This window comes from Macaca mulatta, chromosome 2 (genome assembly GCF_049350105.2).
Source record: "Macaca mulatta isolate MMU2019108-1 chromosome 2, T2T-MMU8v2.0, whole genome shotgun sequence".
NCBI lineage: Eukaryota > Metazoa > Chordata > Mammalia > Primates > Cercopithecidae > Macaca > Macaca mulatta.
This window is the reverse complement of record NC_133407.1, coordinates 182,758,177-182,785,459: the sequence shown is the minus strand read 5'-3', so window position 1 is coordinate 182,785,459 and position 27,283 is coordinate 182,758,177. Positions and strand designations below refer to the sequence as shown.

At 37.3% G+C, this 27,283-nt stretch overlaps 1 protein-coding gene across 50 annotated transcripts in view; it reads right to left on the bottom strand.

The window, feature by feature from the left end:
* The window catches only part of ABI3BP (ABI family member 3 binding protein), a 244,769-nt gene that overhangs the window by 75,446 nt on the left and 142,040 nt on the right, over nt 1-27,283 (bottom strand). For 28 of the 50 annotated variants that reach the window (XM_015129581.3, XM_077994019.1, XM_077994032.1 and 25 more), the window contains 21 exons: nt 26,109-26,183; nt 25,496-25,570; nt 24,220-24,294; nt 23,051-23,122; nt 21,828-21,902; nt 17,464-17,505; nt 16,279-16,323; nt 15,529-15,621; nt 15,023-15,070; nt 13,869-13,931; nt 13,676-13,750; nt 12,598-12,645; nt 11,081-11,140; nt 10,168-10,257; nt 8,542-8,574; nt 7,684-7,767; nt 5,984-6,040; nt 5,040-5,123; nt 3,885-3,944; nt 1,295-1,354; nt 371-454 (listed from right to left, as the gene is read on the bottom strand). In XM_015129581.3, the coding sequence (XP_014985067.2) occupies nt 371-454; nt 1,295-1,354; nt 3,885-3,944; nt 5,040-5,123; nt 5,984-6,040; nt 7,684-7,767; nt 8,542-8,574; nt 10,168-10,257; nt 11,081-11,140; nt 12,598-12,645; nt 13,676-13,750; nt 13,869-13,931; nt 15,023-15,070; nt 15,529-15,621; nt 16,279-16,323; nt 17,464-17,505; nt 21,828-21,902; nt 23,051-23,122; nt 24,220-24,294; nt 25,496-25,570; nt 26,109-26,183 (1,398 nt within the window). The remainder of the gene's footprint in view (nt 1-370; nt 455-1,294; nt 1,355-3,884; nt 3,945-5,039; nt 5,124-5,983; nt 6,041-7,683; nt 7,768-8,541; nt 8,575-10,167; nt 10,258-11,080; nt 11,141-12,597; nt 12,646-13,675; nt 13,751-13,868; nt 13,932-15,022; nt 15,071-15,528; nt 15,622-16,278; nt 16,324-17,463; nt 17,506-21,827; nt 21,903-23,050; nt 23,123-24,219; nt 24,295-25,495; nt 25,571-26,108; nt 26,184-27,283) is intronic. The other 22 variants (XM_077994017.1, XM_077994020.1, XM_077994023.1 and 19 more) reach the window with 7 other exon arrangements.

Genomic DNA, 27,283 nt, shown 5'->3' with positions numbered 1-27,283 from the left:
TGGTTGCCAATGTAGGAATGGGAATATGCAAGGCACTTACAATTACATTTACTTGAACTGAATATGTTGGCTCTGCTAAAGAAGTTCTACTTTTAAGATGTGAATGGAATTTGACAGTAAGAAATATACTAACCATGTAGTTTCAAAGAAAAGTCTCACATAGAAATAATAAGATATGCTGGCACCAGTTGGGTCTCAGCCACACATTATTCTCCTTGAAAGCTGAGCAGAGGCGATGGTACTGATGATGCCTCATGCCCTTGTGCTTAGGGAGAATAAGACCTGTTGCTGCTCAGCATTGGCACTGCTTCAGTCCCCACTGCCACAGGCTGCCAGGGATCACCCTTAAACCAAGGAATCACAGATTTACCGGGTTTGGTCTCAGGTGCCTGAGGGCTCAGTGTAGTTTTAGGTCTGGGACGTGGAGGGCGGGTTCTTTTTGATGTTTTGGTAGCTGAAGGAAGAAAAAGCCTTGTGTTACTCTAGGTCTTAAGATTCTGGATACTGAGGAAAGGTTTTTCCAAAACTTGTCAGATCTCCTAAAGTTCCAGGAACTTTAGTTGTTTTCAGTTTTACTTTTTCATTCCTTTTATAACGATGTGTCATTTTATCATTGATGGTACTTTTCAGGCAAATTCATGTATACAGTCAAGTTGCTCACCCAAGGAGCGAAGATTAGCACTTGTATTGAGAAACTTACAGAACTTCCTCACTGGGAAAAAAAATGATTGGGGCAAAGTATTCAATGAGAAAGGATAGGAAGTTAGGGTCACATTAAGGAATAGGTTTAAAATTTAAGATTTCAGACTTCAGTAATTCCCTAATTGTCAAACTAGTAATAAAACATATCATTAAAGCACCAATAAGGAAAGAAACATACTGGGCATTTTTTTTTTTAAATCTAGAAACTCAGATGTGCAAAGGAGAGTAAGAGTAGGCATTATTGCCAATCAGCTTAGATAAGAAATAGATCCCAATTTGTTTTAAACTCAATGTTAATATAGAACTCTGTTAAATGAAGCATGAGATGATATGATAATTTCAAATGTGCTACATGGCAGGTAAATATTTTGAGTTAAGCTCATGCCTGGCTCTCATAAAAACAACATGAAACTTGTTTTTAGGAGGCTTCAGTATTCTTCAGATGATAGAAATAGTTGAATGGTCACAGGCAGTGATGTTTGCTGTTTCATCGAGGAAGACATGCTATGTTATAGGGATGAAGACTGAATGGACTGTACAACAAGCAGCAAAAGCACTTGGCAAACAGCCAGGTAAATGGCAGGGTTGTTACCTAAGGTTGTTGCAGGAGTCTCGGTTCTAAAAGTAACAGGTTCGAGGTCTGTAACAGGAACTGAAGTAATAAAATAAACAAAAGAGATTGTAAAAAATGTGTGGGAGCTATAGTATTCACATCAAAATGTATCTTGCTTGTGTAACACTGCCTCTGGGATAATTAAACATTTCTGGGAAGGGCATTAGGACTGAATTATATTTCCACCCCCCAACCCCAACACACCAAATTCATAATGTTGAAGCCCTAATCCTCATAGTGAGGCCTTCAAAGGGATGATTCAGGTTAAATGAGGTCATAAGGGCGGGACTCTACTTCAACACAACTGATGGACGCATACGAAAAAGAGACATGAGCTGCACACACAGAGAAAAGGCTGTGTGAGGATACAGTGAGAAGGCGGCCATCTGCAAGACAAGGAGAGAGGCCTCAAGAGAAACCACGCTTATAGATACATTGATCTTGGACTTACAACCTCCAGAGTTGTGAGAAATAGACTTCTGTTATTTAAGCCCCCTAATCTCTACTGCTTTGTAATGGCAGCCCTTTTTCAAATGGAAATTGTTTTTTTTTTTTTTTGGTCTATACTTGGCCAAACTATACCAACTACACCATCTCATGAGATGGTCATCATCTTTGGTCTCTCTTTAGCACTACATGAGGCAAAGAATTCCTCTAGTTATGGTGTTTATCTGCATATAATATGGAAGACTTTAGGAGGTTTTAAGGCATTTATTTAAATAAGTTTCTAATAATTCTCAAGAAGCTCGTGAAAAACTAATTTGCACTTTAGTGGATGCTGAAGAGAACATGTACTATATGTTTATCAAATTATGGTTACAGAAAAATTGATGAAATATCCAAATGGTCATCACACAAATAACTAAAAATGACTGATGATCTTGCTGGGAACTCCACTTTGGAAAGAACTTTTCACTTCTGTCCAAACAATAGCACTGCAGTGGCTGGGTAAGGGGTGGCCACTCAGTCTGTGGCATCCAGTAAATCACTGTCCACACTTAGCAGAGGGAAAACATGATCTAGTGTGGAAGAAAGATTTTTGATGCTCATGAGAACAATGTCAGGCTCAATGAGTGAGACATTCAAGCCCTCCTTCCACTTTCCACGGCGTCATCCAAATGCAGAATTACCAACAAAAATGTTTTGGCTGACCCTAGAAGCAGGATCTCTGCCTCTTCTGGTTGCCTCTATTTATATCCAATTTTTTCATCTTTGTTCATTCTCACTTTCCTATTTGTGCAAATTGTGATGTGACTTCAAGGCCCAAATTCTTTCCTGCCTCTGTTGACACCCAAATTCATTTTTTACTTTAAGACCTTATAATAAGGCTAACACTTAACATTTATATTCCCAAGAAAAATCTTTAATTTGCAAAAACACCCTGGCTTATTCTCATTCTCTAAGCTTTTCATGTGGGAAGTTTTTGTGTTTAATTAGCCTGCAGACTGCAAAGTAAAACATGTCTCCTACTACAAAAACAGAAGATCCTGCTGGTCTCTTCTAAACTCGCTCCTTGTCAACCATCAGGGGGTAACAACCCTCTGGACTCCCTCACTAAGGGGTATGTGAATCTATTATTTCTATCAGTGACAGGCTCCTAAGTTCCATAAACCAAAGACCCTATATTTATCTGGTATAGTCTCAAGAGTAGCCATACACAGAGTGGTATTAAGTTTGTGCTGTGAGTGATACGTTCAATGGGAGGTTTTTGGAGACAGAAAAAGATAAACTTTAGTTATTTTAAATCTTATGCTTCTGCACATTGTAGGCTTAAAAAAATCTTTAGCTTTTCCAAAGCTTGGTAGATTTTCCTGAGCTTCAGAAAATATATTTTTCTAATGCAAAAATTTTGCTCCTACTATACTTTATCTTCTGTTATTTAAGATACTTCAATAACAAATTTGACAGATTAAATAAAGCTATTAATTCAGACACTTAGGATTAATATGCTTATCACATTCTAGAGTGCCCTGCCTGGATTAAAAAGGTTATAAATCATCCAGATTATGATGGAGACTAGGGGGGAATTCAATTTATACTAAGGATGGGGTTTATTATTTAAATCTACTAGCCTTGATCACGTTATCTGTTAGATAATTCACTAAAAATAGTACTCATACATTAACAAAATAACAAAAATAACAGGCAGATTAAAAAGGTAGATGTTTGGGAATGGTTGTAAATGGGATAAAAAAGCAAAAATATAAACCCCAAAAAAGGAAAAAAAAAATAAAGAGGGAGGTGTATAAGGTATGTATAAAGAAACTTCTGTGTTACAGCCTGGTTAGCATAGATCAGGTCAGAACCTCACGAGAATATATGAAATCTCCCTTAATAGAGAACTCTGGTTAAGCCAAAACCAAAATGATACGATCAACATTTCAAGTTATAGAGCAGGAAAGGTCCCAAACTAGATTCAGACATAGCTCTCTTATGAGCAAGAGGCAACTTGTTTCATGCATGTTCAACCGTTACAAAATCAAAAATGTAATTGAATAGCAATATAAAGTGGAATAAGCTGGACAGTGAGCAGAACAAGCACTTGCTGAAGATCAGAAAGCAGCATTACCGAATGTTGTCCCTGGAGCCTCTTTTATAGGAGAAACTGGTTCAAAGATTGTAGCAGGAACTGGCCAATAAAAAAAAGCAAAAAACAATAAAAACTCAGAACATTCAAAAAAATTTTTACCAGGTCATGATGTATCTGTCCAGAGCACAAAGCAAACACAATCAGCCTCCTGAGCCCAGAGAAAGTGGCACCTGTGTCCTTGAGTACCAATTCATCTCTTAGGAGGAACGGTCATTTACTTTGTAGTCAGATAATTCAGATAATGGTCCATGTGAAGTGTCCCAGGAATTTTTCTCATTCTTTAGTGATCTGAACCTAACTAATAGAGCACAGTAGACCATACACATTTTGCTGAAAACTCATCTTTGGAACAAGACCACGAGCTTTGTCCAACGTGAGTACTTAAGAGGACAAGAAGAGGGCCAGCCCCTCAGTCTGTGGTATACAGCTGGGCAACACCCAGAGAAAGCCCGACAGCACAGGGATGCAGATGATTCCTACATAAAATCCAAACTCCTCAGGCCAGCGTTCAAGACCCCTTCTCACTTAGCTGCAGACACCTCAATGAAATGTTCTCATCAACACCTAGAAGCCTGACAGCCTCTGGCAGTCAGAGAAACTGCCTCCTCAGGCTTGTTTCCATACATTCCCTGCCTTTCTGAATTTCTCCATTACTCTTCCCCCAGAATGATTTTCCCCTGAGAATGATTTTTCTGTTTTTAAGTGGTTGTAAAAAAGAGGAAGAAAATACTACAGGGACTATATGGCCCAGAAAGCCTAGGAAATTTACTATCTGGCTCTGTCTAGAAAATGTTTGCCAACTCCTGCCTTAGATCCTTATTTGTGACTTACATGACTCCTATAGTTACCAAGAAATAATCTCCCACCTGCATGAACATATGCTCCTTCTCTAGCTGTTTCACTTTATCATACATTCAACGTTGAAGGGATGAAGAGAATTGAATGAGAAGTGAATTAAATAGACGTTGAGAGAGAAGCATAAGGAATTTGGCTACCACATCATCTCCCCAGCCCTGTTCCTCCTTGCCTGGTCTGATGTGGAACTAGCTGCTGACCCTGCCTGGCTACTTCATTCTCTTTGCGTCCCACTGGGGTGGGCTGCTAGGATTCCTCAAGCATGACCTACAAATTTACCCAGTTCAGTCTGAAGCTCTTCGGGACTCGGTGTGGTTTTAGGTTTGGGATGTGGACGACGAGTTCGTTGAGGCACTTTGGGAGCTAAAGGAAGAAAACTTCAGGTTAATACAATGTGTTTGGTTCCAGAAGCTGTGGATAAGATTATATTTGTTATAATTTCTTGACTTCCAAGAAATGTTTCTTCTGGGTTTGAAATATTTGCCCCTATTTTAATAAGCTGTCTCTTTTTATCATGTAGCTTTTTCTGAAGAACAAAAACCACATAGAAATATAAGTTTACTGATGATATTTCAAGGAGCTTCTCACAGGGATTCCTGAATGACAAACAAGTTCTAAAACCTTGCTGAGTTATGGCAATGATGAAGGCAGATATAGGGTGATTTTATATTTGTGATGGTGCTTATTATTTAAATTTACCAGCCTTGGGTATATTTTACTCTTTACTTGGGAAAATTTTACTCTTTACTGAAACAAGAACACATCCTTACCCTGAATGCCAAAAAAAAAAAAAAAAAAAAAAATTATTATCATGCAGACAGTAAAAATGTAGAAATTTAGATCTGCAAGAGAACTGTGTCACACCATAATAGCTATGCCGATTTACTTAGCCTAGATCAGGGACAGACACCTTCACCCCCAGCCTCCAGTGATTATATTTGAAACTCAGTAACAAAGAATGTGGTTAAAATATTATGTGGGAGCAAGATGTGGGGAATTCAAAGTCATCACATTGCAGATATATAAACCGACTATAAGTTCATGCTTGGCTATCTTACCAACAAGAAATTGTTTTAATACTCTTACATATATTAAGAAGTAATTGAATGATAGAGGATGACACAGAAGCCTTGTGAAGTGAGAGAAGCTGTGGTTATGATGGTGATGAATAGGTTGGAAATGAGCAGGAGAGGCAGATGTTGATGGACATAACATGCCATTACCTACTGTTGTCCCTGGAGCCTCAGTTCTAAGAACTGGTTCGAGGATTGTGGCAGGAACTGATCAAAAGTAATAAAAGAAACCAAAGAGATTTTGTGAATGCATGAAATGTCAGAACACTCATCTTACCACTAAACATCAGATTTCTAAGGCTGCAAAATTAATTCTTAATATCGTAACTCAAAAGAAAGTGGATGCATTTTTCTTTTCCTTTGAATATTTCTCCAAACTGTAATCAGGTACTCATTTGACTCAGAAGATAGTCAGCAATAGCCTTTGGATTTTGCTGAGCATCCCACTGAGGTCAACAGTAAGATCTTGTTGTTGGTTAACCATCTGATTCTAATGAACACTAGAAAATCTGGTTAGCCATTTTCTTAGAAAACGATATGGTAAAGACTAGCACTTTCGTGGAAGCCAAAAAACCAAAGAGCACTCATTATAAGCAGTAATCAATAATGACAGATAGAACATTTACATTTGAAAGCAAACACAGTGTAGCAGAGAGTCCCTATGGTGATCCCCAGTGGTTTCTATCTCTGGTATTAACATCTTTGTCATCTCTTCCCCTTGAGTATGTGCTGGATCCCTGACAACTTTTTAACCAATAAACTAAGGCAAAGGTGATGGGTGTCACTCTGTTGAATAGGTGCATGTGCTGGGAGTGTGTCTGCCATGCTAGCACAAGGGAGAGACAGGGAGGGAGAGACAGACAGGGAGGGAGAAAGGGAGAGGATGGATTGTATAAAGGTGTTAACCCCAGGAGCAGGGAATCATTGGGAGGTTGCCCTAGAGTTTGTGCACCACACATACTAACAGCCAAAAGGAAGCTGAGACTATACTCATTAAGAGACTAAGTCTGTAGTAAACACAGCTGTACTTAAGTAGCTGAAGAACCAACTCTCAGTTTTTGGTATCATTGGGCTGGGTATCTTCAGTTCTAAGAACAGAAAAAGCATGATCCTGTGCAGAAGTAGGAATCATTGAAGCCCCCTAGATCAAATTTAAGCTCTTGAGTAGACATCACAGCCCCCCAAGAGCAGACATCCCAGCCCCCTTTAATTCATCACTGAACAGGAGGGTATCAACGAGTTATCCCCTGTCTGGTGAGCCAGCTTCGACACATTCCCTGCTTAACAGCCTCTGTTCCCTCATCCCTCTACTCATCCAGTTTCTATGCTGGTTTCTAATTATCCTGGACATTTTCCTCCTCTAAATATTTGCCATGCTTCTAGGAGGTGGCATTTATACCATACAAGAAATTATATTTGCATAAACATGCTGCCTCATATTCGTTTCTAACTGGTTATGCATGAAGAACTTTTGTTTACAACTACAGTGTAAACTGGGAAAGAAAACATTCTTCCCACTTCTGATGTATGGACTAATATGGCTTTGGGGAATTAGAAGGGACTTAATAAAAGTAGTTGATTTAAATGATTGTGCACTGGCTCAATACTGAGCAGCTTTATCTTGAAGACAGGAATGAAATAAAAGAGCAAGAGTAAATAATCATCAACAGAGAAGATCCCTACAAAGGAAGCAAGAAGTGCTAAGCTATTCATGTTCTCCTCACTAACCAGTAGCTTTTACTCTGAAGAGATATATAGGGCATGACACAATAGATTATGTGTACATAGAACTTACAGTCCCAATCGTGGTAGACTGCTTGGATTCTATAAAACAGAAACTACATATTTACCCAGTTTAGTCTGAGGTACTTCTGGATGGGGCGTGGTTTTAGGTTTGGGATGTGGACGACGGGTTCTTTTTGTTGTTGTTGGAGCTGAAGGAAGAAAATTTAGGATTAATATGGTGCTGATGGCTCCATTCACTGTGAATAGGATGACATAACTCTAAGTTTTAAAATACTTGTTAGAGTTTGAGTTGAGAGAACTTTGTCACTTTGGTTTGAAATTTTCTCCCTCAGATTGTTAATAGGTTTTCTTTGATAATTGAAAGTTCTTCAGAGATAAGAATTATACATATAATTATGTTTAAGAAAGAAACATTAGAAACTATCATTATTTTCTCGAAAGTGTCCCTAATCCAAATCACTGCTTAACTCTGAATGGTGTGAGAAAGGTTCTAACCAACCCTACACTATTCAATTATAATTTAAGATAACTGGGGCAAATTTTCCACTTGGTAATTTACTAGACTAAGTATATAAAATTCACAGGAACATCAATAAAGCAAAAAAAATTATATAGAACTTGAAAAACAGAAAGGTGCATAAAGAAACTGCATAATATCATCATTTGATACTGTGTTGCTGCTCTAAATAAGGAATATATGGGGAATTGTAGTTGGATCTTGGCTCTAAGAGTATAGTTCAGAGACTCAGATGTGACACAATTTCAAACTGGGCTATGGAGCAGATAGCTGTCTTGAATTAAGTCCTTGCATATTTCTGTTAAAAAGAAAGCTTTCCATATTTTAAGATGAATACTGTAATGAGATGACAACAAAAGAGGGTACCATTGCCTATACAGCACCATAGCAAAATCTGACAATGAGTAAGAAAAAGCACTTGCTGAAGGACATAGAGAGTCATTACCTGAAGATGTCCCAGGAGTAATAGGTCCAAAGTCTGTAGCAAGAAATGATCAAAAGCAATTTTAAACAGAAATAAATGTTAAACACACGAGAAAAGCCACCATTCTCTTGAAAAGTGAACTTTACCATTATAGCATTGGTTCTATAGCCACAAAGCAAACATTTTGAAGTTCTCAAGTGAGGGTACGTATTTATTTGCTTTTATGAAACAGATATAACCTCAGCATCTGTAACATGGTTAGCTACCAGTTTTTCTTATTTTTATATTATCTGATAATACAGTAGAAAACCCTGCTTAGAAAAATCTTACAATATCTAATAATGTTATGTTTAAAAATTAGGAAAAACTAATGTGAAAGTATAGTTACACTATAAACTGGAAAACAAAGCTCTAGTTCGTGATGATGTAATTACTGATATGTTTAAGCAGATACAGTGATGAGTGATTAAAATAGATAATGCTCTTCTTTGTTGAGCGTGCACCTTAGAAAAAGACCAAGACTTCTATTCAAACAAAGGCATACAAAGAGCCAGATACAGAGGGTCATTCAGTCCATCAAACTTAGTGCATCTCTCTGTTATCAGCACAGAAAAGGCCTGACCCCTAGGTTAGGAGAGCATGCTGGAGCCAATTGGCTCAAACCCAATCATCGAAGTCAGGCATTCGAAGTGCTCTTTGTAGACCCGTCAAAAGCAGCATTACTGTCCAACCAAAAGAACTTTGCCTTTCTTACAATCAGGTTGCACTTACAGTTCCTATCCTTCCAATGTCACCCTCATACGACACCTTCCTGCCTCTGTTTATATGATTCCTACCCATCCACCAATAAATCTATAGGGTCTACAAATTTCAAGGTCCACAAGATGAGCTCTTGCTCTGCTGCCTGGGCTAGAGTGCAAGGGTGCAATTATAGCAACTGCAGTCTCCACTTCCTGGGCTCAAGAGATCCTCCCACCTCAGTCACCCAAGTAGTTAGGACTACAGGTGCATGTACCTGGCTAATTTTTCTTGAATTTTTTGTAGAAATGGAGTTCTCCCTAAAGGTTCACATTACACTTATCAGCCCACAGATGTTTTGCTTCTCTAAGAATTAACGATGTGCTTAACAGTTGGTAAAATTTAATAAATATTTGCTTTTCCTTACACTCCTGTATATCTATTATGAAGAGTCTCACACAAGAGCAGCTTCTTTTAACTCAGGTAAGTCATTTGTTTTTTTCGAAAATATTCCTCACAGATGCAAATGTTCAAAATGTGTGACAGGTTGAACTAAATATGCTAACTAGACACCTAATCAGGTCAGTTTTTGCTGAGCTGAGGAATCAAAGAGAAAAATGTAATGGAATGTCAGAGAAGCAAATAAAATACGCAGGCCATCATTCTCTTGAAAAGTGAACTTTACCATGATAGCATTGGTTGCAAATAAAATATGCAGGCACCAAGGAGGTCCTCACACAATCAGTGAGAAGTCACAGGTATCGCCAGAGCACTGTGGTAGCAGCTGCTTTCCATCACTTGGGCCTTCACCCCAAGGGTCAAGTGGGTTATAAGGTGGCATGTGAAACTGCCACCCCCATGCCACGTCCAATGGGATGCCACAGGGACGAGGAACCACATATTATTTACCTAGTTTGGTCTGCGGTGTCTCTGGGCGTGGCGTGGTTTTATGTTTGGGACGTGGACGACGTGTTCTTGTTCGTTGCGATGTTTTTGGAGCTAAAGAAAGGAAACTGGTTATTGTAGCCTTATGACTCCAGAAACCAAAGAAAGGATTACACATGGTTCTAGGTTTTCTAAAGTTTTCCTAAGTCTTGAGAAATTTGTCTCTTTGGTTTAGCATTTTCTTCTGATCATCTACATGCAAAAATATGTATTTTTGGTCTACTGACAGGTCTTTTGAGACAGATGGAATATATGTAATTTAAAAAAATAAACTGCAACTTTATTATTAGTTGCTGGTATAGGATTTTAGAAGAGGGCCCAGAGCCAAGGGAAGTCAGACATAGGCACGTAGACATCACATCAGAGAGGGACCCAGGCCCACCTGCTTTTGGGAGAGTGTACTGAGAAATTACCTGGCTCAGACCCACATTCCATTAAAAGTTATTAGTATAAGCACATTTCGTTTTCTAAAATAGTTGGTAGATAATAAAAATTTTCTGTATATCTTAAAACAACAGAAAGTAAGATGCCCACAGAATTATAATTGATATTTATCAGGCAGCCATTCCTAATTGTATTTGAAATTCAGCTTTAACATAGAACAGTACTGGAGCAGAATCACAGGCTCTGTCAAGCATTAAAGCTGGATAATATGGGAAAAATGGGACACAGACGCTGTTCACTAGTGGCGTATGGGCTTATAACCAAGTAACTTGTTTTAAGCACTTTCAATACATTCAAAATGAAGAATATAGTTCAATGACAAGAGGATGATGAGAAAATCTTATGAAAGAAAAACCCTTAGCCCAAATAGTGATGGAATAGACTAGACAATGAGCAGAAAAAACTCATACTTAAAGACAGAAGAGGTCATTACCTAATGTTGTCACTGGAGCCTCAGTTCTCACAGTTACAGGCTCAATGTCTGTGGTGGGAACTAACCAAAAGCAATACAATAAACAATGGAGATTAAGAAATATAGAAAAAGAAAATTAGTTTGAAAATGAATCTTCTTAACCCTTTAATGTTTTAAATGCATTTCTGAACTCTGGGAAAATACTATTTGTTTTCCCCTAACTAGCCATACTATCATATCCATTTATTTCACAAAATATCCATACCCTTTGCATCCCTATAAGGGCAACGAAAAATATTTTTCTGTATTTCATTATCTGATTCCAACAACATAAAAAACCTGGACCCAAGAAAATCTTAGTTGTCCAATATACGATTTTAAAGTACTCTAAAAATTTATCAAAGCTTCCATTGGTATTTAAAAAGTTTTCACCACCATTATTAATTTGCTTTGAGAGTGGTAGTTGTGAGGAGAATTAGAAAAATCTTCTCAATTTACTGGAGATCTGTGAGAGTTGTGCAAAAGTCTTGTACCTTTTATTTGTGATAAATGTGATATTGCTTCTTACTCTGCCTCCTTACTCATTTATTTCAAATGGCTAATTAGGAGATAATTATTCAAGTAGAAAACAGAGATAATTAAGAAAAAGGTCTAAAAGGTAATGATACAACTTTTATGTCTAGATAAAAAGGATTTCTATAACATTCTGAAATTGATTATACATAGATATAAAATTAATCAAGAATTGTAACTCTCTGGTATTAGCATCTCCATTTATCTTCCACTAAACCCAGAAGGCTAAATGTAACATTCAAACATCTCATCCTCAAAAAACTCTTTAGGCATTTATAGAGAGGCTGACTTTCCCTTACTGCTCAAGACATCATAGCAGAAAGTTGGTTTACGCCACCGCTGAGAGCATCTTCAGAACCAAAGGCATATATAACAGAAGAGATGGAGGAAGCCAGGACAACAGGATGACAACAACGTTTATAACTAATTGCCTTCAAACAAAACAGAGAATCCTTATTTTGTTTGGAATTTTGCATCACAAGATGAATTTAGCAACAGAAAGATCAATTTGCATATGAATAATGTGGAACAGGAAGAAGGGACTTTTGCAAGAAAGAGACAGTTATGTACCATCACGAGCTCCTTATAAACACATTGAGGACAAACTCCAGCCAGCTTTTTCATTGCTCCCCTCCCACATCCATAAATTGCACCCACACAGAAGCAGAGGTTTCAAAAAATTTTCTGGTTTGAAGAATGAATATAGACAGAGTGACTGTAACTCAAGCAATCTGAATGTCTTTGAAGGTGATTGTAGAAAGAATAACAATTATGTGTTACAAGCTGAGCAGCAGATGGAAGCATGCCTAATGATGTTAAAAAGGCCCCTGCTGAAAATAGTAAACAATCTTTAAAAACGAAAAAAAATGGTGAATGACAATTGTGCATACTGTAGCTAATGAAAAAAGAGATGAGAGGGGCAAGTTCAGAGAAACATTGTCCAAGAAGGAAGAAAGCATCATTACCTATGGTCATCGAGGGAGCTTCCGTTTCAAATGCAACAGGCTCAGAGACTGCATCATAAAAAATAAACAGATATAAGTAACAAAAGCAAGGAAGTCTAAACTTTTGGGTGCTCACTGGTGTTTAATTCAGAGGACAGAGAGCCTAGTTCATTCTAAGTTAATACAAATTGCCTTCTTGATAGGTTAATTTATCATGTGAGATGCTTCTTAGCAAATTAAAATTTTATACTAATTGGAATCTTGGGAGAAACTTTCAACTTCAAAACAGTTGGATTCTGAGAACTGTAATATAAATATCTTCTTATATGGTAGGAAATTACTCAGTTAATAGTTACTGTTTAAATGTTGGCCGGGCACGTTGGCTCATGTCTGTAATCCCAGCACTTTGGGAGGCCGAGGCGGGTGGATCACCTGAGGTCAGGAGTTCGAGACCAGCCTGGCTAACATGGTGAAACCCCATCTCTACTAAAAATACAAAAATTAGCCGGGTGTGGTGGCAGGCGCCTGTAGTCCCAGCTACTGAGGAGGCTTAGGCAGGAGAAACGCTTGAAGCTGGGAGGCAGAGGTTTCAGTGAGCCGGTTGTACCACTGCACTCCAACCTGTGTGACAGAGTGAGACTCCATCTCTAAATAAATAAACAGAATAAAATAAAATGTCAATAGAGTATTTTCGAGGAAGCTAATCCCTGATTAGCAAGTCTTCTTTTGAGTTGTGCCTATAAATGAAGAACAGTGTCAGCCTTCCGTGTGTATTAACACTGCTTACTAAAATCACCTTCAAAAATGTTTCAGATACAGAAAACTCAGGCTTCTGTTCATTACAAATTCAGAAAATAGGCCTAAAAAAGCTTTAAGAAAATGAAATGCCAGTCAATCAGGTATAAAATTTACTAATTTCCTACATATTGACTTGTTCATTTAGCACTTAAAACATCAGTGTGGCTACTTGGAGAAGATAATGAACAAAATTATGGTATTTGGGTTTCTATGATTTATATGATATGACAGATTGTAAACATTTTCAGCGATGTTTCCAAAGAAAATCCTGTTAAGCTAAAGCACTGGAAATTGTGTTTACCGGATTTAGTTGGTGGCATGTCTGGTTCTGCTGTGGTTTGGGGTTTAGGAAGTAATTGTTTTGGTGGTTTTGAACCTGAAGAAAATTAGAGTGCCATAATTAGTGTTACAGCTGAGCTGTGAATGTGAAGATTAATGTTACTTACACATTGTTTTCCTATTTATAAGATCAAGGCATTGAAAGTAATGATTACCAGGCTGAATTTGAGGTGCATCTGGTCTGGGTGTGGTTTTAGGTCTCTCAGATGGTTTTGAGGCTAAAGAAAAAGGTACTACAATTAGCAAAATGGGTCATGGCTGTGACTGTCAAAATTAAGGACAAGTATGCAGAACAAAGACATTACAAATTCAATGAATCTATAAAAATTTCTGGGGTGTGGGAAGGGTGAAAAGGGTGTCTATTTTAACTACACGCTAGCATAATTAGTTTTTTCAGAAAGGAAAAATAATCACTAAATGCTCAAACTGTGTTTTTGAGCACAAGGAACGAGGACTGTCATAAGACGTTTTTTCTATACAAATAATTTCAAAATAGACAAAGTATATTAGTTCCACGTCTTTGATCAAAAGGTTTTCTTCAGTATCCAAACAGTAAGGTAGAAATCTGATTTCTTAGGAGGCGATCTGGAAGTAATCCATAAACATTTGAAATTACACATGAGAAATAATGTTACATGGCTGCCGATGTCTGGGATTTTCCAAAGGAAAGCCATGATAGATTTTGAAACTATAACGAAATGATTATAATCAAACAGTTTTAGTACTAAAAACAGTAAAACCAGCCTGGGCCTTTCAATGCTGTCAACTTCCAAAGACCATCACTAGTTTTACACTGGACTCCAATCAAGAAGGATCTTCGTGCCTCTAGTGATCCAAACCTACTCAAAAACATTTTTCAAAGAAACAGAAAAGCCGAAGAAGCCTTTTTTCATGCAGCTTTTTAAAAAGAAGAAAGTCTTAGAAGTTGAATCAGCAAAGCAACGAAATGCTGACCATGGCACTGGAGTAACATTGTGCTATTTGTTCAGTTCAGGATGAGCACAGAGGTCCCTGTCTGAGAAAGAGTTGACGGTTTTCTCAACCCCACGAAACATACAGGGCAGACAGAAGGTCAGCAGAGAACCAGGAAGTTGTGTCCAAGACCACAGACCTTCCCTAAATGAGCACACTGGATTGTTTTAGAACTCTCCTATCTTTAGGATCTTCAGACCCAGACAGGAGAGGTGAGGAAAAGCATGGGATGAAATTGTGATGAGGTGGTGGAACTGCGGTCATGCCTGTAATGGAGAGTGGAGAAAGCAAAAGCTACAACCCGTGAAAGCAGCTGGGGTGGAGGGAGTAGAATTACCAGTTGTGGGCACCAAGGGCTCCGGTTGTATCGTGGCAGGTTCCAGAGCTACAGAAGCAAACACCAAAAACATGAAATATTTCAAGAAGTGGCACCTTGAGGAGGGAGACATTATGCCTCAAACTGGGACACTCTATCTAAATGATGCATTTTTTCTGAATGTGATTTTCCCTTTTACATTTCCCATTTTCCTTTCTCCTTCTTGCTTTCCCACACCTCATCTGCCATGAATGTATATCATAAGATTTCAAAGTGCCTTACTTTAATAATTCACTTAATGGGTCAGTTTTCTGCTGTGCGTACCTAATAAGCATGACTGCGAATATAAACATATTATATGAAATATTACATCTATAAAATGAATGTAGAAAGTGAGTACAGATGCTCAGTCATAAAAGTCAATTCCACTGGTTCACTAAAGCCCAGCTGCTCAAGTAGCTGATATCAAACCAGAAGCTGCCATATTCCACTTTCTATGTTAATTGGAACCCGAATATCACATTTACCCGGTTTGGACTTGGGCACTTCTGGACTAGGTGTGGTTTTAGGGCGGGGACGGGGGCGGGGGCGACGACCTGGTCTTTTGGTCTTTCGTGGTGCTGAAGAAAAGAAAATTAGCAAGTTAATACAAGAAGGGTGGATTTACAAACTGATGATAAATATTACATCCATCTTAGAAGGACATTTAAACCCTTTGATTTACTGTGGACATGTTTCCATCTGTTTTGCAAATTTCTATCATTATTTACATAGTTAAATGAGGTCTTGAATAATTTTTTGTCAAAGATTAATAATTAATGTCCAAGAGATCTCTCTGTTCTTTCATTTTGAGATGGAAAATCTCAAAACTTTGTACAGCTTAGAGAAGATAGTCACTCAAAAATATTGAAGGCATACGTTCAATAGGAACATGAGAAAGGTTGCTTTTATAAAGCCATTTGGGATAAAAATTAAAATTTGGCCTAAGATGTAAATGGAGAAATTTTTCATTTAAAATATCCACAAATCAACAAATCCACAAATCAACAATATATGCAGAAGGCTTTGAATTCAGTCATTATTTCAAGAAAGGCAACTTTTAAAAAATGAGAGTTTATAAACGATATCTATAGGATTTACTTTTTTTCTGAAGAACAGCGCACTCACACACACAAATGGACATTAACGTATTAATTCATTAATGTGAGTCTGTCAACTCAGATACCAGCAGTCAGGAAAAGAGGAAACGAAGGTCACCCACTCAGTAACTCTATTACCTAATGTTGTTGTTGTTGAAGGTTTGGTTTCCAGTGTTTCAGGTCCTAAGACAATGTGAAAAAATCACCAAGAATCAAGATCAAAGGAAAAATGACATGTATTTAAAACATGGAATATGCTTAATTTTTAATTACTAGGTTGAGCAAATATAAATGGTGAAACTTTTATCCACATACGAAGTTTCTTTTCCACTTCAATAAATTCCTGTGTTTTCGACAAAGCGAACAAAAAAATGTAGCCAGTCAGTTAAGTTTGGAAAGAGAAATGGAACAAAAAGGCATGATTCTCATTTGGAATATGTGACTGTAATAAAGTAACCAGCAGTTCATGTTATGAAGGAAAATATGGGTAATTGGCTAAGATGGCACCAGAACACTTTTTTTTTTCTCACTCTCTCTTTTGAAGAAAAGGAAGCTATAAAGATTGGGGTTGGTTTTTTATTTCTCTCTTTGAGTGGATTTCCTAATGACACATCAGGGTATTTAGATCTGGAAAGACCGTGGCACTTTTCAAGAAAATCTGTAAAAGTTAGAGTTCTGACAGTAAGAAAAACACCTCCAAAAGAGAAAACATAAATACGTCCTATGAAATTCAGGGTCCTCCCTGGCAATAAACAGGTTAGAACAAGTTCAGGGCATATTCCTCAAATGTAATTGAAGGAGAATAAAGAATGTATCAAATTAAAATTAGCATTGCTTTCACGAGTGTCTCAGAACCACTGCTAAGTCAAGCACAGGCTGAGAGTATATCTCCGGGCAAAAATGGCTGGAAAAAGATCTGAAGGAAAATTAAGAAATATTAGGCTGGGCACGGTGGCTCATGCCTGTAGTCCCAGCACTTTGAGAGGCTGAGCTGGGTAGATCATCTGAGGTCAGGAGTTCGAGACCAGCCTGGCCAACATGGCAAAACCCCCATCTCTACTAAAAATATAAAAAATTAGCCGGGTATAGTGGCTCAGGCCTGTAATCCCAGCCACTTGGGAGGCTGAGGCAGGAGAATTGCTTGAACCTGGGAGGCAGAGGTTGCAGTAAGCTGAGATCACGCCACTGCACTCCAGCCTGGGCAACAAAACAAGAGCGAAACTTCATCTGGAGAAGAAAAAACCAAAAAAACAAAAACCCCAAAGTTGAACATGGAGAGTGTTAAAGATATTTGTTTTCAGTCATTTAAAAAAGCTTTATTACCTATTGTTGACTGTGATGGCAGTAGAGTCTGGGGTTCTGGGACTGCAATAAAAGCAAGTAACATCAAAAGCGATGCTGAAGAGCACCATCTAAGAAGTCACACATTCTTTACTATAAACAGTGTTCTCTCCTGGGTGAATGACTAAGTTCTACTGGCTTATGCCAGTGAAGTTCAACCTTCCACATCCTCTCTACAAACCACAAGAATTGAGAATTCTCATTTTTGTTGTTGATCTTTAGTTGTTACTGTCACTTCCCAATATTCTGGTTTGCCTCTGGTGCTGAGGAAATACTAACTTAGAGGGAATTCTGGGTAGCCTTTCTGAGGTTGTTCAGAGTGTCCTGTCACCTGCTATTTGTTTCTTGCAGGACAGCCAGGTTCATTCGAGGAAATGGAAAAGGCAACAGACTAACCACTGGTACTGTGTCTGTGCTGTTAGTTTGCAATCTCCAGCATGGCTGGACCTGACGTTCTCTCACAAAAAATATAAGAATTAAACTTACTGTTCAAAAGCGACCACAAGTGTTCATATGATGCCCCCTGTATTCACTAGTATCTATTGCTGGTAAACAAATTGGTTCACATATGAAACTCAACCCATTTGGACTGGTAAATCAATGAGTCCAAAAGCAGTTTCAGATTTCATAAAATGCTAAATTAAATAACAGTATCTAAATACTCTGATAAACTTTTCAATGTTTATTCAAACTAGCAATAAGTAAATTAAACTTCACGCTGAATTTAGTTTGGTTACATATTTGGGCTTAAAAAAAAGATGACCCAATAGGTTTCTTCTTATTCTATGAACAAAAAGAATTGTTTAACAAGGAGAAATTTAAAAAGGAATTATTTTTGGAAAGGAAATAAAAAGTTAAGACTCTTTTTTTTCTTAAAGAAAGAAACTAATCAATATGGCACTCATAGATCATCTTAATAGAGCTGAAATTCTTCTTCTACTTATACATTTCTAGTATTAGACTTATCAGGAATGATCTCTGATATTACTTGAAAAGGGAGTATGGCAGGTTTTAAGAATATGTAGTGACTAAAAAAGAACTATAACAATAGTTTCTATGTAGCAACTAACAACAATTGCTTCTATATATCAACTAGTTTTAGCAATGGAAACATATAATAATGCGGCAGCGAATTTTTATTTCTTCTAAAAGAAATGCATAATAGCATAAAGGGCTATTTAAAGGCATTATCATCCATTAACATATCTGTGATCAAAAAATTTTTGTGTTGAGGTTAAAGAGTACCAATTAGGTGCAAAAGAAGCAGGTTAAAGTTGTTTTTAAAAGCCCAGAATTCTGATTTCTCAAGAACGTGTGCAGAAAGACTGTAACAGATGAATGGCAAAAGCAGTAGTGATGTGTCAGACTGAAGTTCATATAACAAAGTAAAAATTCTGAGTGTGTGTGTGAGTCTGTATGAAAGAGAGAAGGGAGGAGGAAGGGTGTGTATATGTGAGAGGGAGGGAGGGATGGAAAGAGGGAGGGACGGATGGAAAGAGGGAGAGGATGTGTGCATGTGACAGAGAGAGTGAGGGAAGGGGAGAAGAAAGAGTAAGTGGGAGAAGGAGAGAGAGAGAGTGTGTATGTGAGAGAGTGTGAGAAAGAGAAACGGAATTGTATGTGTGTATGTGTAAGAGTGTGTGTATAGGTCTAGATATCTCAGATGCTATAGGACAAGAAGAAAATAAACATCAATACATGAAATATAATAAATATCAAATAAGCATTCATACCTGAAGATAGCAAACAAAAAGTTTGAAACTTCAAGATTGTAATTCAGGTTTTTGATTGTACAAAGTTGCCTTCCACAAGTGTGAAGAAAATAAAATTTGCTACTCATTGCATCTTTTAGATTTCACAAAAATTAAAGAATGTTGTTTTTAAAATTATAAGGAAAAATCTGCATTTTTGAGTTCCTGAGTTTGAGACCAAATAGGGATAGAACTCCATCAATTAAGCTTCAAAGTCAATTGCACATAAAAACAGTAAAGGTCTATGTTTAATAAAAATAAATATATCTTCTGATACGACTTTCTTCTATTTGACAATCATAAGGTATTATGGGTAAAGGTATAAAATGTTCTATAACAAAGCTGAGTGGTCTGTAAATGACTAAGCCACTCATCTCAGCACAAAACAAAGACAAATTTGAGTCACATGTGTGGCTAGGAATGAGAACAATTAACAATTCTATCCACTTGGAAGACAGTTAAGTGAAACAAACACCTGTAATTGGGGGCACTCCTTATTTTCAGTCCATTTAGAAGCTTAAAGAGTAAACCACGAAGGAAACAATTCCCACTGGACGAGGTAGACAAGTTAGATATGGTAGGTGGCTATGGTTTTTGAGAAATGCACTGAATTGTACTTATAAAACAAGCCCAAATCAATGTGGATTTTTACTCGTTGATTTAACCAGCAAGCAAAGCCAAGGGAAAAGGAGCCTGTAATGGAAAGTGAAACAGAAAAATAGAAGTGTGTGTGGAGAGGGCTGGGAAAGGCCTCAAAAAGCTTTGGGTGGTTTATTTGCTCTTCCGAACCTTGGCTCGAAACAGACATCTTTAGGACAGCTATAAAGGTGGTCTACCCTAAATAAAGATAAATATAATTTAAGAAGCTAAAACCAAAGCAATGGTTTGCGGAGATCCAGTCATCATCCTGTGTTGCTATGGACCATTCAAGGTCCACTTGAGTTGGCACAGGCCTAGGTGTGGATTTTGAAGTCATTACATTGCTGTTAGAGGAAAAGGGGTGGATTTTCTTTGATGATTAAGAAATCAAAGGAATGTAAACACATTAGCCTCCAAGTAATTCTTCCCATTTTAAAAGGAAATGTCAAATTAAGAAGTCTTTTTGCTCAAACACCTTACAATGATAAAAATGTAACCTTCCTACCTCATTTGTATTAAAGAATTTCCTCTCAGAAATCTTTTCTTAGAAACCGCTGAAATGAATAATGTAACCTGTCATATATCAACTGTAAATAATGTTTGGAGAAATTTTTTGACGATTTCCAATTTTATGTTGTAATAACAGAAATAATTACTTTGAGAGAAATCCTTATTTAAATTTGGTGACTCAAACAAACAGTACTATTTTATGATCTCCTTGGTAATAGTCCTCTGTTCAAAATATAGCATAGTTACTACTTTATCCCAAAGCTCTCTAAGCATGTTTTTTAAATAAGTATGTATTAAACCCTTCTCTCATACAGCTGTCAGAGTTATTTGATTTAAACCACTATTAAGGCTTTTGAGTTTTATTAGCTACGCTTCTCTCTCTGAAAAACCTGAGTGAGGTTTTTCATTCCATTTCTCTGACTTGGAGACCTCATCCATGGTCACAGTGTCAACTACACTCCCTTTGCCTAATCCCTAATTTCCTTCAGTCTGCATCTACACCTGGAAATCTCACTGCTTCTTTACAGGGAGTAATGAGAATTCTTTCTTTAAGCAGTTACATTTTTCTTCCTTAGCCATTTTATTGCAAAAATAAATCATGCCCACTTTAGCAGAAAATCTCTTGCTTTAATAATCCTACTTTGTAAACATGCTATTAATGAAAATGCAAGTTCCAAATCCATTAAACATTATAGTGAGAAATATTTTCTTCCTAGAGCTAAGGTTTTAAAATTTAGATAATGATGACACTGAGTGGTGACAAGGTTCCCTGTAGTCAATCTTACAAGTCAGCATTTAAGACTGCTACACGGATTACAGATAGATAAAAAACGCCAAGATTTGGTCATCCAATATGTTCCACAATCTTTATGTCTTAAATTATTATATATGTAGAATGATCCCCTCCTGCAAAAGGAGACTTTTTTTTTTTTTTAAAGGAAAACACTACTAAAAATTCCTAAGAGGTAAACAGAGGTCAGTGTTCAGAAATCAGCTCCAATTTAGAAGTCTTGGAGCATTAGGAAAATACAGGTCTTTCTGGTCTTCTAGCCTGAGAACTGAGTAACTCTAAAATAATGCAGAGTTCTTAGAAGACAGAAACACTTCTCCCCTTTCCAGCTGAAAGGCTATTGTTTATGTGATTAGAATTCCAGTCAACATTGGTATTGGAAACTATTTTGCCATACTAGACAAGGGAGTTCTCAATCATTCACATCATTACATTTCTGTGTTTTCTCTGTGATGCTCATGAACATTGCTCAGAGCAATGCTGTGATATCACAGTGGCTATTTATGATTAGATCATTTCATTGCATGCTTACACTTTTCATGGAAAAAATGTAACAAATATCAAAATACAAATCAGAAATTCTTGCTCCAAAGAATTGCATAAAACTTGTTTTCATCCCCACTTTTGGAATATTCAAAAAAGTTTAGGGTAATTACCAGGTTTGGTGTGTGTCACTTCTGGGCTGAGAGGGATTTTAGGTTTCAAAGAAATAAATTGTGTTTTACTGGGAGCTGGAAAAATAAAGAAACAAAATAATAAATCAACATTTAGGCATTTTCCAGTGTCTAAAAGCACAGAAGGAAAACCTAGAAATAAACTATACATTAAGTGGAATGAACCATTGTCTTGGAAGATTTTGGAAATACTCCATTAAAAGAATATTTCATGATCCATTCACAGAGAAGTAATTTTCACTTTGCTTAGAAAAAACATTTCAGGAGTATATTTAACTAACAAATATAGCATTGCTACTAAATAGTCACAATAACTATTCAAAGTAAAGATAGTTATTTAATCTATGATTAAAAAAAATCAGTCTAATTATTTTGCACCCTTACTTCATATTGCTCAATCACATCTAAGTCTGACCACTAGGAAAAAAAAGCCACCATGTTTTACAATTAATATTCACCGACATACGTGCAGGATGTGCAGGTTTGTTATACAGGTAAACTTGTGCCATGGTGGTTTGCTACACCTACCAACCCCTCACCTAGGTATTAAGACCAGCTATATTTTTTATCAGCTTTATAAAATCAAAAGGAAAAAATCTAAAATCATTCAAACCAGTAGCTGATGTGCATGTCTTTTGAAGATGCAACAATAAATTTAAACTGCATACAATTTTAAGGTGGTGTTTTTTTCTCCTAATATTTCCAGAATCTGTCACTTTGAGCCTGTCTACCTAAACACATTTTAATAATAAAAAAAACTACTCTAAAAAAAAATTCACCAATAGGTATAATGCTATGATCTGAAGCATAAAGTAATTCTACTAACATTACAATTAAAAGTTGTTTTTCCAAATGAAGTCTCAAGTTGAACTTGAGAGTCTTACTAAAAAATAAAAGAAAAAGAGAACTATATACAAGATTCAACTTCAAATACAATGACTGGATAGATGACAAGGAAGCAGCAATGGTTCAAAGGCTGGCACAGAATGACATCTGACGGCTGAGTTCAGATCTACTAACTGTCGGGCCAGCTAGCCACAACCACAATAGCCATGGAGTTGGTGCACTCTCTGAGATGGGCCACACTGTTCAAATGAGCCATTCTGAATCTCTTAATAGCTAACAGACATTACATAAAAGCTGGGGTACTGGATTTTCGATGGTGAAATGAAGCAATACATCTACTAAGGACATATCATTATTACCCGGTGTTGTCCATGTAGGTTCAGGGCTTTTAGAAATTTTAGGTGTAATTGTTCCAGCACTTGTGGTTCTTTCTGGTGATGGAAAGGAAAAAAATATTGAAATATCCTAGAGACAATAAAAAGATATCCTCTAAAGAGGAACTAAATGACCCGTTTAAAATCCTGCCATATTTAGTAGTCAAAGTATACAATGAGTAAAAGTTTTGAGGAAGAATTTTTAAACTGTCACAGCAGTATACATCATACAAAATTACATTTATCTTATAATGGAATAAGCAAAGCCCAGGTGGTAAAGCATGATTCTGAGTATATTGTTTGATAATGAAGAATTGACCTCCAGGGTTAATAAGCATCTGTACCACCCAAACTCTGTGCTATAATACATGTTATTCCCTTCTCCTTTTCTTCTAAATCCTACATGTATTTTGGGGTCTGCATCTTCAACTCTTTCTTTCTTGGAGCACTTACACAAATATTATAGTCTCAGAAACAAGTTATGTAAACGTATGTTGTGCTGTCATTTTTATGTTTTATCTTCTCAAAGTTATAATCTATTTGAGTCCTCTCTAACTCAGCCATTGCCCTGGTGAAAAATTGGAAACAGAGTAGGTACCAAAAAAAAAAAAAGAACCATCACCCTAATGAACATTATAATAAACATGCACACCAAAAAACAAATTACATGTATTACCCTGTATTGCTATGAGTTGGACTTGTTTCTAGGTTTTTACCAAAATTCACATGCAAAAATATAATTATCAGTAAACCCCTTTTGGAGACATCTGAGTTTTGTTATTTTGCATCATTAATTATTCATCTTTAGTTAATCTCAAATTTTGTAAAGAAACTAACCTATAAAATATATCCTTTTTTTTTCTTGAGATAGGGTTTTGTTCTGTTGCCCAGGCTTGAGTGCACTGGTGCCATTATAGCCCACTGCAGCCTCAGACATCTGGGCTCAAGCAGTACACCATGCCTGGCTAATTTTTTGAATGTTTTTGCTCAGGCTGGTCTCAAACTCCTGGCCTCAAGTAATCTTCCTGCCTTGGCCTCCCAAAATGCTGGAGTTGCAGGTGTGAGCCACTGCACCTGGCTATCCTTCTTACTATAAGAAGATGGACATCGTCTATCTGGCATTACATATCACACAAGGATAAAGAGACATTTACCAGGTTTGGTTCTTGGCGGTTTGGGCCGGGGGCGTCGTTTAGGTGTAGAAGGGATAGATGTAGTTTGCTGGGGAGCTGAAAGAAGATTTAATATCACTTTGATACATGATAGTTTTCAGGGGTCAATCAGGTTGTGCCTGTAAATTTGCAAACCTCAAGTGCAAGAACTGCTTTATATTTCCTTGTATCCCCAGAATGCCCAGTACACCTTATTTTATACATAGTTGGTGCTCAATAAACAAGCAGTGACTGGGACAAAAGGTATACAATTTCTACATGAGAATTGAAGATATACATTGTTCAGTTCAATGTGCCAGAAGTGAGCACCATTGAGGCATTTCAGAACACAAGGTACAATTAAGAACTCAAAAGGATGACATTGAATAGCAGGAGAGAAGCACAAATAATGGAAATGTGGAACTACTTTTTTGTTGTTGAGACAGAGTCTCACTCTGTTGCCCAGGCTGGAGTCCGTGGTGCAACCTTGGCTCACTGTAACCTCGGTTTCCCAAGTTCAAGCAATTCTTGTGCCTCGGTCTCCTGAGTAGCTGGGACTATAGGCGTGCACCACCACACCCAGCTAATTTTTGTATTTTTACAAGAGATGGGGTTTCACCATGTTGGCCATGCCGGTCTTGAACTCCTGTGATCTGCCTGCCTTGACTTCCCAAAGTGCTGGGAGGTGTGAGGAACCACATCCGGCCCAGACACCACACCTGTAGGTGTGAGGCACCACATCCGGTCCAGAACTTTAATTCTGTAGCTCTTTACTATCCCCACCAAGAGTTAATGAACTTTGCTATTTCAGTAATTTTCCATTATAAAATGTGGGTTGCGCTACCTCTCTTTATCCATCTTTCTTCAACTTGTCCAAGACTGCAAAGCCTACTGGGTGCTCCCTATACTTAGACTACTTTGGGTAAAATACTTTGATCAAATGGTACCTAGGTGTGCTAAGTATAAGGAATGTATTTTGAAATAATTATCTATAATTCTGCTGCTATTTTCCAGCTGGCAAAGTTGAAAGAAGAGTTGGAAGGAAACAATTCCTCAAAATATATAGACATCAGGATTGTGAAAATTCTTTAAGGACAATCATAAGGCTAAGTATGATAGATAAGTCAGATTCTTGGAAGAATTTCATGGTAGAGACTGGAGGGAAATATTTAGCAAAAACAAACAAAAGAAAAACAAACAAAATTCTGAAATGACCAACATGACTTGTCACATTACCTGTTTCGTCAATGCATATAACTACATAAATGTCATTAGTTACCAGCTGTTGTAGGTTGCATTTCTGGACTGGTAAAGATTTCCAGTTTCTGAGGAACAAATGGTGTTTCTCTTGGAGCTGAAAGCACAAACACCCCATCCCATCGAATAATCCCAGTTAAAATGAGGTATTTGAGGAATTTTAACATGCTTTTAGATGGTATAAAGCACATGCCACAAGTACATGATTAAAGATGAAAAATGCATGTAGTCTTGAAAGCTAGTGAATACAATTCTGATTGAAAGTAGGGAAAAGGCTGGAATGATGCTTGTTCAGTAGATGACTTCAGGCAGACTTGATGCATGGAAGTAAAGTGACACAGGCCACAAACATGTGAGGTGAGATGGTGCAGGTGATGACGTCCATGCAGTTTTCAAAGCTTTCACAACTAAAAGGATAGGGAAAATATTATCTATTACAGCTCAAAAAAATAAAATAGAGCCCTAAATGGAACATAAAAGGTGACTGTATTTAAAAATATAGAGATGTGTATATTAAGAAATAGGATAGACAAATGATTAGATGTGATGGAATGAAATGGTCATTTGGAAGAAAGGCATTCACATGAATTTTTTTGATGGAAAATAAAGTATGATTTTTCTGTTAAAAACATTACCCAGTGTTGCCCTTGGCTGTTCAAGAGTTCTAGAAGTTTTAGGTGGGACAGAATCCAGAATACGATCACTTGTTGCTGTTGGAATAAATGTCAACATTTATAAAAGCAGTAGAAGGCCCCAGGAATAAAATACAAATTCATGAGTAATAAATTATGCCTCATATGAGGGAAAACATCAAGAATACTTGAGGGATTGCTGGCCCACATTTTAAAACTAGTGATACATTAGGAGCTGAAGATGAGCTCACTTTAAAAAACATACATACTTTAAATATTAGAAACCATGATTAAACTGTTTTGTACATTCAACTGGTTTTCAATGGGTTTTTCTGGTTTCCCCCATTTTGTTTCATAAATGCTAACTGAACCCACCGCTGACATTCTATTTCATTGTTTCATTTTCTGCTCTTTAAAATTATTCATCTTTATTTAGCATGACACAAATAATGTTATACATCCAAAAATATCAGACATATATCTATACCTGGCAGAAACCAGTCTTACTCCCTTTGAATCTCCTACAGTACCCAGTTTAGTAGGTGTTTGATAAACATTTGCTGAAAGGAGCTGTAGGACTGAGGTAACTCACTATAGATGGGTCAGTAATATTAATGCCAAATATTAGACCCAATTGAACTGCTACAGTCAAATGAATTATGTGACTGTTCTACAGCAAGATTTCTCACACTAGCACTATTGACAATTAGGGTCAAATAATCTGTGCTGTGGGAGGCTACCCCACGTACTGCAGGGGTTCAGCACCCCCCCAATCTCTACCCACTAGATGCTAGTAGTGCTTCCCCAAGTTATGACAACCAAAAATGTCTCAACATTAGCAAATATGCTGGGGAAGGGATGGGAGTAGAAAATTACCCCCCATTTGAGAACTACTGCTCTAGACAAAACCCTCTATAAACTCAAAGACCTTTTTATGATGATTCTGAACAATACAGTGATAAGCTACTACCTTACTTTTCCTCAGTGGCAACCAAATCTCTCTGCATCTCCCTTATGTGACAGAGCTTATTTACTGAGAGATGTCAAGAACTAATCACTCTATGGGAGGAGTGGGTAGAATACATCTCCCTGACACAGGTGGAAATTTCTCCCATGCAGATCTCCAGAGGGCACAGTTTTCCACTCTGCAAAAAACTAGAGGAAGAACCACCAAGTGT